General features: G+C 46.8%; 1 protein-coding gene across 1 annotated transcript in view; it reads left to right on the top strand.

The window, feature by feature from the left end:
* EIF3M (eukaryotic translation initiation factor 3 subunit M) overlaps positions 1-13,071 on the top strand; it is a 56,531-nt gene that overhangs the window by 13,529 nt on the left and 29,931 nt on the right. Inside the window, exons 5-6 of the mRNA XM_068260953.1 lie at positions 25-119; positions 3,848-3,931. Of these exons, the coding sequence (XP_068117054.1) occupies positions 25-119; positions 3,848-3,931 (179 nt within the window). The remainder of the gene's footprint in view (positions 1-24; positions 120-3,847; positions 3,932-13,071) is intronic.

Raw genomic sequence — 13,071 nt, 5'->3', positions numbered from 1 at the left:
CTCACGGTTGTTTCTTTTCTTCAGGTTCGGAAATGGATCGTGGACTGGAATCTTAACACAGAGAAGAAGCACATTCTTCTAAGGCTCCTTTATGAAGCCCTTGTTGATTGCAAACGAAGGTGTGTGTGTGTGTATATATAATGTCTAAGCTTTTGTGATTAGAAAAGCTCTTGCCGATTTAATGCTATGGGTGTGATCCCACTTGAGAGATTTTATTTATTTTTAGATCCCCCTTAACATTACTTTAGCAAGAGCTTTTCACACTCAGGTGCTTTTCAACTGGCGATCAGCAAAGCGCTGGGACTAATTTTTTTTTTTTTTTTTTTTTTTTCCAGTGGGATTATTCTCACTGTAGTGTCTGCGATTTGCATTAACTGCAAATTCGCTTAATGCAGCATTTTAGGGGTAATTGCATTGTGATTCTGTAAGCCTAAGGCCACCCAACATGCAGTATAAGGCTCACTAGCAGTGCTTTTCTAAGAAATTGTAAGTACTAGTTCACACTGGGAGCGTAAATAGTGAATCGCAATTTTGGCTGGCTGAAATTTGGTGGTTTTATTGCAGTTTGGGACTCCCGTTCAATAGGTCGAGAATGTTCAAAACCACTAACAGAAACTGAGTGGCAGTGTTCTCCCCAGGCTCTTTTTAGCTGGTGGCTCCACCTGGCTAGTTTTGGTGAGCACCCGGCTGTCATCTGCTTTCCTCCTCCTCCTGCTGTAAGTAGAGAAGCGCCAGCCCTGCATTCTCTCTTCTCGCCCAACCCGGCTATTTTTTTCATTCCACCCGTCTGGAAAAAAATTCTGATTAACCAATGTTGTTGCACCAACGGACTTGATGTGCAGGGACCACCCCTGGAGTCACAGGGAAACTTCAGCAATCACCAAAGGTCCGCACCATCCAATCTTCAAGTTTCTTTATTTATAGCTCATAGTGCAAAAAACATAGTTTTTTTTTTTTGTACTATGAGCTATAAATAAAGAAACTTGAAGATTGGATGGTGCGGACCTTTGGTGATTGGAAAAAAATTCTGGGGAGAACACTGGAGTGGTTTCCTAAATAAGAGTATTTTAGACACTCTGGGCAGCAGAGGGGGCTCTGGAGTAACGGAGACCAGAAGTGGCCAGTATAGAAATGGACAGACACAGATTCACTGTGACCATCCACATTCTGACTGCAGTCTAGTGTGAACCCAGCTTTTCTTTCTTGGAAGACCTGGGATCTGCTGAGCCCTGTTACTGACTCAGTCAGTCAGGGGAGAATTTCACTTTGGATTTGGCTACCAATTCTTATACCACCTGACAGCTAATTATTACAATAACGTATACTGTTTAAACGCCACACACTTTTAATACCATGCATTCTATGTAATAAAATGTAACCTTTTTTCTTTCTTTTTCCTCTATACTACGTACCACACGTTAAGCTATTAGCGAGACCTAGGGTACATGATTAAAGCAAACAATACTATTCTGTTACGCCATACAGAACTCTGCATAACACACTTTACTAAAGTAACGCCTGTAGTAATCCCTGCGCACAACAATATTACTGGGCATTAGTGCATCAGTCCCAAGGTCTAGATGCAAAGTGATTAAATGGGTGATTGCCTAACATTAGGTAACAACATTTTAATTTTTTTTTTTTTTTAAAGCACCATAAATATCCCTGCAGAACACAGTGAGTGTTGCTCATTTCAGCTGGTTAATATGTTTTCTTCACGTTATTGGCTTTTGGATGATTGAATTGGCAGAATAAATAAACTTGAAGCAAGTTAGAGGCGAGTCTGGAGGAAAAGTTTGGACCTTTTGGCCTGTGTTCAGTCTCCCACATCATTGTGCGCTTGCTGCAGGACTCTGGGAAATGGCACATTCCCCATATAGCAGCATTTTTCAGCATGAATCACAGGTCAAGAACGACACTGCCTGCAGATCTCATTAAACACTTGCTTGGATGTTTACACAAACTGCAAACTGTTCCTTCAGTGGGCATTGTGCTAAAGCTCAGTTTTAACTAACTAGACGGTAATATTTTTCTGTCAGTATTCAGCCCCCCATGCAGATATTCAATGCTGATCTGATCAGATTGTTTGTTTGAGAATGAGAAGTGAATTCTGCTTCAAACTAATTGGAAACAATTGATTATTGTGGTGTTGAGCAATCGGGCATGCTGTTAAAGGACAACCGAGGTGACATGTGAGATAGGCATGTGTATGTAGAGGTCACATATGTCCATTTTAATTTTTTATTTTTTTTTTATTACATGTTTGTTATATAAGTAATTCTAAATGTGTTCCAAGCAGAACCTGCTCATCCTGTTGTCTTAAGATGTGTGCTTTCTTGGACTTAATCCCAGGGCTGTGGAGTCGGAGTCGGGGCAATTTTGGGCACTCGGAGTCGTGGTTTCGTAAACTGAGGAGTCGGGAGTCGGATGATTTTTGTACAAAATCCACAGCCCTGTTAAGTATTAGACTAAGGAGTTGGAGTTGAGGAGTCAGAGCCATTTTGGGTACCCGGAGTTGGAGTCTGAGTCGTGGGTTTCATAAACCGAGGAGTCGGAGTTGGAGTCTGAAGATTTTTGTACCGACTCCACAGCCCTGCTTAATCCACCAGTTTAAGTTTATGCAGCTTGAAAATGGACCAGTCATATTAAGCACCTACTGCATTTTATTGATGACATTCTAAGTTGCAAAAGCTTGCATCGACTCAGAATTAGCATCCCGCTGGCAATTCCTAATGCTAGTGAATCGGCATGGACAGCCGGGCAATTGCAATTGTTTAGTAGGGAATCTATCCTTTCTGACTGGTCATGCGAATAACTGGTCATGCAGAGGCCATGCAGCAGTCACTTGAGGTGGGGGCTAAACTGACTCAAGTGAGACATGAGTCTGCACAGCAGGGTGCCAATTTTATTATCGGGCGTCTGTGGCAATCTAGTAATGTTGTGTAGAAAGCAGCCGTATAGGCCCTTCGGAATTTTTAGTTCATTTAAAGCTTCCTGCTGTGCCGTTTAGTACTGTGCTTTTTCTTCAATCCTACTGTTGGCAAGTGAATGAGCTCTTCAGTTACAGTGCTGCACGTCCCTTTAGACACTCTTCATATATAACCAACCGTTTAAGGCCCGGTTCACACTTGCGGTGGCCCTCCGGAATCGCCGTGCCGGAGCCGCACCGCCTGCAGAACGGACGGAACGGACGCACGGCATAGCAATTAAAGCCTATGCGTCCGTTCACATGGGTCCGTTCTGCAGAACCGGAGCCGGACCGGATCCGGGCCGGATCCGGACTCCGGCCTCCGTTCCAACATGCGCTATTTTTTCATCCGGCCCCTCCGGCAGCCGTATCCGGGGCGGAGCCGGACTGCACCATCCGGCCAATACAAACAAATGGGAACCGGAGGCCGCACAACACACTGGCTGAGAAATCCGGATGTTCTACCCCACTTCCTATGCGGATTTTTGTGGCGATATTGGCTGGGGACACATGGGCAAGCATTTTGGAGTGGAGCAGCACGAGCTGGAGGTGTTGGCAGCATGTCGGAGGTGGAGGTGAGTGCTAAACAGCAGAGGGCCTGATTCCACAGGTCCCCCTTCTGCTGACCTCCCAGACCCCAACATTTATTTTTTTTTTTTTTTTTTTTACGTTAACTTTGCCAAACGGATCCGGATCGCATCCTGATTACCACCTGATGCAACCTGACCGGATCCGGATCGGATCCGGATCAGAACCGTACGGTTCCGATCCGGATCCGGTCAGGTCATCCGGTCCGTTTGGCAAACAACCGCTAATGTGAACCGGGCCTAATAGCTGAACTACCACCTTCTCATAATTGCTAAATCTTTCTCTTTACAGTGACGATGCTGCCAAGGTGATGGTTGAGCTCTTGGGAAGCTACACAGATGACAATGCATCTCAGGCCCGTGTGGATGCTCACAAGTATGTTTACCAAATCTGTCTCCATATTGTATAATGTAATGGAAATTGCACACCGGTGGATTTAACAGAGTGAAGTAGGTTTCCTGTATAAAGCGTCTGATATTCATTGTGACGTTTGGGGAGCTGTGAATGGAAATAGGCATTTGTGTTCAGCTTGTATTTCTGCTGAAATCTGTTAAACCTGCCATGAAAGCTTCATCTGACTGCTTGACTTTGAGGTACTGAAGGACCTTTTGTGCTGCATATTGCTTTGAGGGAGCCCAGGAGAGAATATTAGAGGGAACCCGAGGTGAGAGTGATCTGGAGCCTGCCATATTTCCTGTTGAATGGCAGTCCTCCTGATGTCTAATACTTTTATCCATATACCCTTAACAAGCATAGCATATGCAGATCAAGTACTCTGACTGGCTCAGGTTTTTCTGGATTATCCATGTGCTTGTTCCAGGGTTTTGACTCATACACTATGTATGCCAGACGATCAACAGGACTGCCAAGCATATGACAGCCTCCATATCATTCTAACCTCGGGTACCCTTTAACCACTTAAGTACCTGCGGTCTCTGCCCCCGTAAGGACCAGGTACTGCTGGTACCAGAAATGGCGGAACACCGACTAATAACAACAAATTGCCGCAATACCCGACACACGCCAGGAACCTCGGGCCACCCACTCTGCCGTCTCTGACAGCAGAGCTCTATGAGCCGGTCAGGAGCAGCTTTCATTGGCTCCTGACCCGGTCTATCAACGTAAGCCAATGCGTAGGCCTGAACGATTTTAGGAAAAAATTGAATTGAGCAATTTCTGTCTGAAATTTCGATTCAATTCACGATTTCCTTCAAATCAAGTTATGTTCCCCCCCCCCCCCCCCCGTGCCTGTCTGTTCCCCCTCTGTCCCCTTGTCTTTCTCTGTGCCCCCTTTGCCTCTTTATGCCTCTTGTGGGTCTCTCTCTTGCCCCCTTTGTGTCTCTGTTTACGTTCTGTTTCTCTCTGTGCCCCCTCTGTGTCTCTTTTTGTGCCCACTCTGTCTCTCTCTGTGCTTCCTATGACCCCCAAGCTGCATCAGTTCTGGATATAGCTTCCTGCACGAGTCCAGCGATGCCAGTCTATCCACTTCGCCTCCTGCAGGCTCTAATGCATGGAATTTTCCCTGTATGTCATGTGACGTACAGGAAACTGGAGTTTTGCCAAGCACAAGAGCCGGCAGAGGTAGATAGAGGGCAGACAGCGTTGGACTCGCTGCTGATGCTGCGGGCCGCACACGCTGGGACTTTGGGGAAGTTTGAAGCCACTTCTTCAAACCTCCCCATGTGAAAATGATGTGATCATGATAATTGCCGCTTTGACGATTCCGAAATTGTGATCTTAGTGATCACGATTTTGGTTTAAATTCGATTTATCTTTCAGGCCTACCAATGGGAGATGCTTACATTGATAGACTGGTCAGGAGCCAATGAAATCCCCTCCTGACCTGCTCACAGGGCTCTGCCGTCATAGACACGGCAGTGCGAGTGAGCTGCGGTGGGAAGAAAGTGGCGATCGGCGGGAGAGCGCGGTGGCGAGTTGAAATGTACGCCCTGGCAGCCTCATCGGCATTAAAATGGGGCATATAGTTCAACTAGCAACGTCGTTAAGCTAAGAGCTCTGGCCACTCTTTTGCAACTTTTAACCACTTGCCGACCGCCCACAGCCCATGGGCGGCGGCAAAGTGGATGCCTTAAGGACTGCAATACGCCTTAGGGCGTTGCGTCCTTTTCCTATGCCGGGGGAGCGATCGCGTCATTGATGACGCGCGCTTCCCCCGGCAACTGGCTCCGCCCACCCGCCGTAACATCCCGCCGGCCATACGGAAGCGCCGGTGGAATGTTAACCCCGCGATCGCCGCTACAAAGTGTATAATACACTTTGTAATGTATACAAAGTGTATTATACAGGCTGCCTCCTGCCCTGGTGGTCCCAGTGTCCGAGGGACCACCAGGGCAGGCTGCAGCCACCCTAGTCTGCACCCAAACACACTGATCTGCCCCCCCCCCCCGCCCACTGATCGCCCACAGCACCCCTCAGACCCCCCCCTGCCCACCCCCCAGACCCCTGTTTGCACCCAATCACCCCCCTAATAACCCATCAATCACTCCCTGTCACTATCTGTCAACGCTATTTTTTTTTATTCCCCCCCCCCACCCCTCAGATTCTCCCCAGGACCCCCCCCAGACCCCCCCCCCTGTGTACTGTATGCATCTATCCCCCCTGATAACCTGTCAATCACCCGTCAATCACCCATCAATCACCCCCTGTCACTGCCACCCAACAATCAGCCCCTAACCTGCCCCTTGCGGGCAATCTGATCACCCACCCACACCAATAGATCGCCCGCAGATCCGATATCAGATCACCTCCCAAATCCATTGTTTACATCTATTCTCTCCTCTAAACACCCACTAATTACCCATCAATCACCCCCTATCACCACCTGTCACTTTTACCTATCAGATCAGACCCTAATCTGCCCCTTGTGGGCACCCAATCACCCGCCAACACGCTCAGATTGCCCTCTGACCCCCCCTTATCAATTCGCCAGTGCATTAATTACATCTGTTCTTCCCTGTAATAACCCACTGATCACCTGTCAATCACCTGCCAATCACCTATCACCCATCAATCAGCCCCTGTCACTGCCACCCATCAATCAGCCCCTGTCATTGCCACCCATCAATCACCCCCTGTCACTGCCACCCATTAATCAGTCCCTAACCTGCCCCTTGCGGGCAATCTGATCACCCACCCACACCATCCGATCGCCTGCAGACCCGCAGTCAGATCACCTCCCAAGTGCATTGCATCTGTTCTCTCCTCTAAACACCCACTAATTACCCATCAATCACCCCCTGTCACTGCTACCCATCAGATTAGACCCCCATCTGCCCCTAGGGCACCCAATCACCCGCCCACACCCTCAGACCCCAGCCCTGATCACCTCGCCATTGCATTACTTGCATCTATTCCCCCCACTAATCACACCTTGAGACACCCATCAATCACCTCCTGTCACTACCTGTCACCCCCTAGCACACCTACCCATCAGATCAGGCCCTAATTTGCCCCGTGTGGGCTCCTGATCACTCGGCCAAACCCTCAGATCCCCCTTTAGACCCCCTTCCGATCCCCTCCCCAGTGCATTGAGTGCATCTATTTTCCCCTCTAATCACCCACTGAGACACCCATCAATCACCTCCTGTCACCCCCCTAGCACTCCTATCCATCAGATCAGGCCCAATACAACCTGTCATCTAAAAGGCCACCCTGCTTATGACCGGTTCCACAAAATTCGGCCCCTCATAGACCACCTGTCATCAAAATTTGCAGATGCTTATACCCCTGAACAGTCATTTTGAGACATTTGGTTTCCAGACTCCTCACGGTTTTGGGCCCGTAAAATGCCAGGGTGGTATAGGAACCCCACAAGTGACCCCATTTTAGAAAAAAGACACCCAAAGGTATTCTGTTAGGTGTATGACGAGTTCATAGAATATTTTATTTTTTGTCAAAAGTTAGCGGAAATTGATTTTTATTGGGTTTTTTTCACAAAGTGTCATTTTTCACTAACTTGTGACTAAAAGTAAAATCTTCTATGACCTCGCCATACACCTAATGGAATACCTTGGGGTGTCTTCTTTCTAAAATGGGGTCACTTGTGGGGTTCCTATACTGCCCTGGCATTTTAGGGGCCCTAAACCGTGAGGAGTAGTCTAGAAAACAAATGCCTCAAAATGACCTGTGAATAGGACGTTGGGCCCCTTAGCGCACCTAGGCTGCAAAAAGTGTCACACGTGGTATCGCCGTACTCAGGAGAAGTAGTATAATGTGTTTTGGGGTGTATTTTTACACATACCCATGCTGGGTGGGAGAAATCTCTCTGTAAATGGACAATTGTGTGTAAAAAAAATCAAACAATTGTCATGTACAGAGATATTTCTACCACCCAGCATGGGTATGTGTAAAAATACACCCCAAAACACATTATACTTCTTCTCCTGAGTACGGCGGTACCACATGTGTGGCACTTTTTTACACCCTAAGTGCGCTAAGGGGCCCAAAGTCCAATGAGTACCTTTAGGATTTCACAGGTCATTTTGCGACATTTGGTTTCAAGACTACTCCTCACGGTTCAGGGCCCCTAAAATGCCAGGGCAGTATAGGAACCCCACAAATGACCCCATTCTAGAAAGGAGACAACCAAAGGTATTCCATTAGGTGTATGGCGAGGTCATAGAAGATTTTATTTTTTGTCACAAGTTAGCGGAATATGACACTTTGTGAAGAAAAACAATTCAAATCAATTTCCGCTAACTTGTGGCAAAAAATAAAATCTTCTATGAACTCACCATACTCCTAACGGAATACCTTTGGGTGTCTTCTTTGTAAAATAGGGTCATTAGTGGGGTTCCTATACTGCCCTGGCATTTTAGGGGCCCTAAACCGTGAGGAGTAGTCTTGAAACAAAAATGACCTGTGAAATCCTAAAGGTACTCATTGGACTTTGGGCCCTTTAGCGCAGTTAGGGTGCAAAAAAGTGCCACACATGTGGTATTGCCGTACTCGGGAGAAGTAGTATAATGTGTTTTGGGGTGTATTTTTACACATACCCATGCTGGGTGGGAGAAATACTTCTGTAAATGACAATCTTTTGATTTTTTTACACACAATTGTCCATTTACAGAGTTATTTCTCCCACCCAGCATGGGTATGTGTAAAAATACACCCCAAAACACATTGTACTACTTCTCCAGAGTACGGCGATACCACATGTGTGGCACTTTTTTGCACCCTAGCTGCGCTAAAGGGCCCAAAGTCCAATGAGTACCTTTAGGATTTCACAGGTCATTTTGCGGAATTTGATTTCCAGACTACTCCTCATGGTTTAGGGCCCCTAAAATGCCAGGGCAGTATAGGAACCCCACAAATGACCCCATTTTAGAAAGAAGACACCCAAAGGTATTCCGTTAGGAGTATGGTGAGTTCATAGAAGATTTTATTTTTTGCCACAAGTTAGCGGAAATTGATTTGAATTGTTTTTTTTCACAAAGTGTCATGTTCCGCTAACTTGTGACAAAAAATAAAATCTTCTATGAACTCGCCATACACCTAACGGAATACCTTGGGGTGTCTTCTTTCTAAAATGGGGTCATTTGTGGGGTTCCTATACTGCCCTGGCATTTTAGGGGCCCTAAACCATGAGGAGTAGTCTTGAAACCAAATGTCGCAAAATGACCTGTGAAATCCTAAAGGTACTCATTGGACTTTGGGCCCTTTAGCGCAGTTAGGGTGCAAAAAAGTGCCACACATGTGGTATCGCCGTACTCAGGAGAAGTAGTATAATGTGTTTTGTGGTGTATTTTTACACATACCCATGCTGGGTGGGAGAAATAACTCTGTAAATGGACAATTGTGTGTAAAAAAAAAAAAAAAAAAAAAAAATGAAAACATTGTCATTGACAGATATTTCTCCCACCCAGCATGGGTATGTGTAAAAATACACCCCAAAACACATTATACTACTTCTCCCGAGTACGGCAATACCACATGTGTGGCACTTTTTTGCAGCCTAACTGCGCTAAGGGGTCCAAAGTCCAATGAGCACCTTTAGGCTTTACAGGGGTGCTTACAATTTAGCACCCCCCAAAATGCCAGGACAGTGAACCCCACAAATGACCCCATTTTAGAAAAGTAGACACTTCAAGGTATTCAGAGAGGGGCATGGTGAGTCCGTGGCAGATTTCATTTTTTTTTGTCGCAAGTTAGCAGAAATGGAAACTTTTTTTTTTTTTTTTTTTTTTTTTTTTTTTTTTTTGGTCACAAAGTGTCATTTTCCGCTTACTTGTGACAAAAAATAATATCTTCTATGAACTCACTATGCCTCTCAGTGAATACTTTGGGATGTCTTCTTTCCAAAATGGGGTCATTTGGGGGGTATTTATACTATCCTGGAATTCTAGCCCCTCATGAAACATGACAGGGGGTCAGAAAAGTCATAGATGCTTGAAAATGGGAAAATTCACTTTTTGCACCATAGTTTGTAAACGCTATAACTTTTACCCAAACCAATAAATATACACTGAATGGGTTTTTTTAAATCAAAAACATGTTTGTCCACATTTTTCGCGCTGCATGTATACAGAAATTTTACTTTATTTGAAAAATGTCAGCACAGAAAGTTAAAAAAATCATTTTTTTGCCAAAATTCATGTCTTTTTTGCTGAATATAATAAAAAGTAAAAATCGCAGGAGCAATCAAATAGCACCAAAAGAAAGCTTTATTAGTGACAAGAAAAGGAGCCAAAATTCATTTAGGTGGTAGGTTGTATGAGCGAGCAATAAACCGTGAAAGCTGCAGTGGTCTGAATGGAAAAAAAGTGCCTGGTCCTTAAGGGGTAGAAAGACTGTGGTCCTCAAGTGGTTAAAGGACAGCTGAAGTGAGAGGGATATGGAGGTTGCCATATGTATTTCCTTTCAAGCACTATCCTGCTAATCCACTGCCTCTAATATTTTTAGCCATAGACCCCGAACAAGCATGCAGCAGATCAGGAGTTTCTGACATTTTTGTCAGATCTGACAAGATTAGCTGCATGCTTGTTTCTAGTGTAATTAAGACACTACTGCAGCCAAATAGACCAACAGGCCTGCCAGGCAACTGGTATTGTTTAAAAGGAAAAAAGAAATATGGCAGCCTCCATATTCTTCTCGCTTTAGTTGTCCTTTTAGGCATGTCCTTTAAAATGTGGATACTGTCTGTCTTCTGGACCCTGAACCCAATCCGCTTAGTTTCTTGAGTGAGGACTGAGGAGGCTATACTACAGGTGTTATGAGGGAGTTCATAGGAGGCCATTCAACAGGTGTTCTGAGTGAGGTCAGGGGAGGTCACAATACTGCTACTCCAAGCATGGTCATAGGAGTCCATACCACAGGTGTTCTATACTATATGAGGTCATAGGAGATCATATGTCCACTGCTCCATGGCAGCCATACTATAGATTTTCGGAGTGCAGTTATGGGTAACAATCCTAGAGGTGCCCTGAGTGTGGTCACAGAAAAGCCAAACTATAGGTCAAAGTGGTAAGAACAACATTTTTAACCTCCTTGCAGCTAGCACAGGGATAGACCGCACAGCCTAAGACAGAACAGTTCCAGGGGGAGGGGAGGCGGCAAAAGTTAACACAGAGCACAGGGTAACACACCGCACACAGCTCCAGGGGGCACAGCCAGCACTACTCGAGTTAGTGACGAGTATAAGCCGAGACCCCCACTTTTTGACCCCCCCAAAAAAAACTCGGCTTATGCTCCTAGTACATACGGTACATCATGATCAATGTACTGTGTTCAGGTTCACTTTAGGTTATGAGGCTCCCCCATTTACCATTCTTTCTGTGGTAGAGATTAGCATTGCCCTTTTGGTCTCTGCACAGGTAACTTGATAGGCATTACTTTTTATGTTACACTGTCTGGGCAGCCATGTTAAACTCGGGTGGGCTTGCTAAGGCGGTGACCACTTTTCCCCTTTCTTGTTATAGTATCATCTCGGTGTTCCCTGTATTATACTGCCCCAAAGAGATTGGCCACTTTATTGTACTCTATTCATCATAGAGTCTCCTTTATGTCCCATAAACCCCCCCCCCCCCCCCCCATCACTCCCTAGCAATGTGGTTACTGGAGGGTAATTACCAGTTGAGTGTGTTCTGCTGTAAACCTCCATATTCTTCTGTGCTTCCACACTTCCCGCTCTGCAGAGTGCTTGCCCTCCTAGTCTGGCCATTGTCTAGGCCAGTGTTTCCCAACCGCAGTTCCGCGGCACACTAGTGTGCCGCGGAACGTTGCCTGGTGTGCCGTGCTCTTATCCCCCCTCCCGCCCGTCCCTGCGGCCGCCGCTGTTATTACCTTAGCAGCGGCCGCTCTCCCCTCTCCAGACCATGTATATGCTAGCAGCGTATCTCCGGCTGCTCTGTGTGATGCACTGATGCGGAAGGAGGCAGGGCTCGGTTACCATAGTAACGGCGATACATATCGCCGTTACAGGAAGCCGCTGCCCTCCTTTCTTCCGCATCAGTGCATCACACAGAGCAGCCGGAGATACGCTGCTTGAATATACACGCGCCGGAGAGGGGAGAGCGGCCGCTGTTAACAAGGTAATAACAGCGGCGGCCGCGGGGACGGGCGGGAGGCACTAAACTGGCTATACTGGGGCACTATTCTGGGGTACTATACTGGCTATCCTGGGGAACTAAACTGGCTATACTGGGGCACTATTCTAGCTATACTGGGGCACTATTCTGGCTATACTGGGGCACTATACTAGCTATACTGGGGCACTATACTGGCTATACTGGGGCACTATACTGGGGCACTAAACTTGCTATACTGGGGCACTATTCTGGGGCACTATACTAGCTATACTGGGGCACAATACTGGCTATACTGGGGGGCTATACTGGGGTACTATACTGGCTATACTGGGGCACTATACTGGCTATACTGGGGCACTATACTGGCTATACTGGGGGGCTATACTGGGGCACTATACTGGCTATACTGGGGCACTAAACTGGCTATACTGGGGCACTATTCTGGGGCACTATACTAGCTATACTGGGGCACTATACTAGCTATACTGGGGCACAATACTGGCTATACTGGGGGGCTATACTGGGGTACTATACTGGCTATACTGGGGCACTATACTGGCTATACTGGGGCACTATACTAGCTATACTGGGGGGCTATACTGGGGCACTATACTGGCTATACTGGGGCACTATACTGGGGCACTAAACTGGCTATACTGGGGCACTATTCTGGGGCACTATACTAGCTATACTGGGGCACAATACTGGCTATACTGGGGGGCTATACTGGGGTACTATACTGGCTATACTGGGGCACTATACTGGCTATACTGGGGCACTATACTGAGGCAACTAAACTCCCTACACTGGGGCAACTATGCCAGCTATGCAGCCGCACCCCAGCCCCCCCCCCCCCCCCATAGCGGCACTGTCCACTAGGTCGCGCAAACAACCGGGGGCCGCATCCCCCCCACCGCGCGCGCGCGCGCCGTTCCCCGGAGAAAAATTTGGTCAGACAGTGTTCCCCGG

This window comes from Hyperolius riggenbachi, chromosome 11, assembly GCF_040937935.1.
Source record: "Hyperolius riggenbachi isolate aHypRig1 chromosome 11, aHypRig1.pri, whole genome shotgun sequence".
NCBI classification, from domain to species: Eukaryota; Metazoa; Chordata; class Amphibia; order Anura; family Hyperoliidae; genus Hyperolius; species Hyperolius riggenbachi.
The sequence above is the reverse complement of the archived record's forward strand: the minus strand, read 5'-3'. Positions and strand labels throughout refer to the sequence as shown.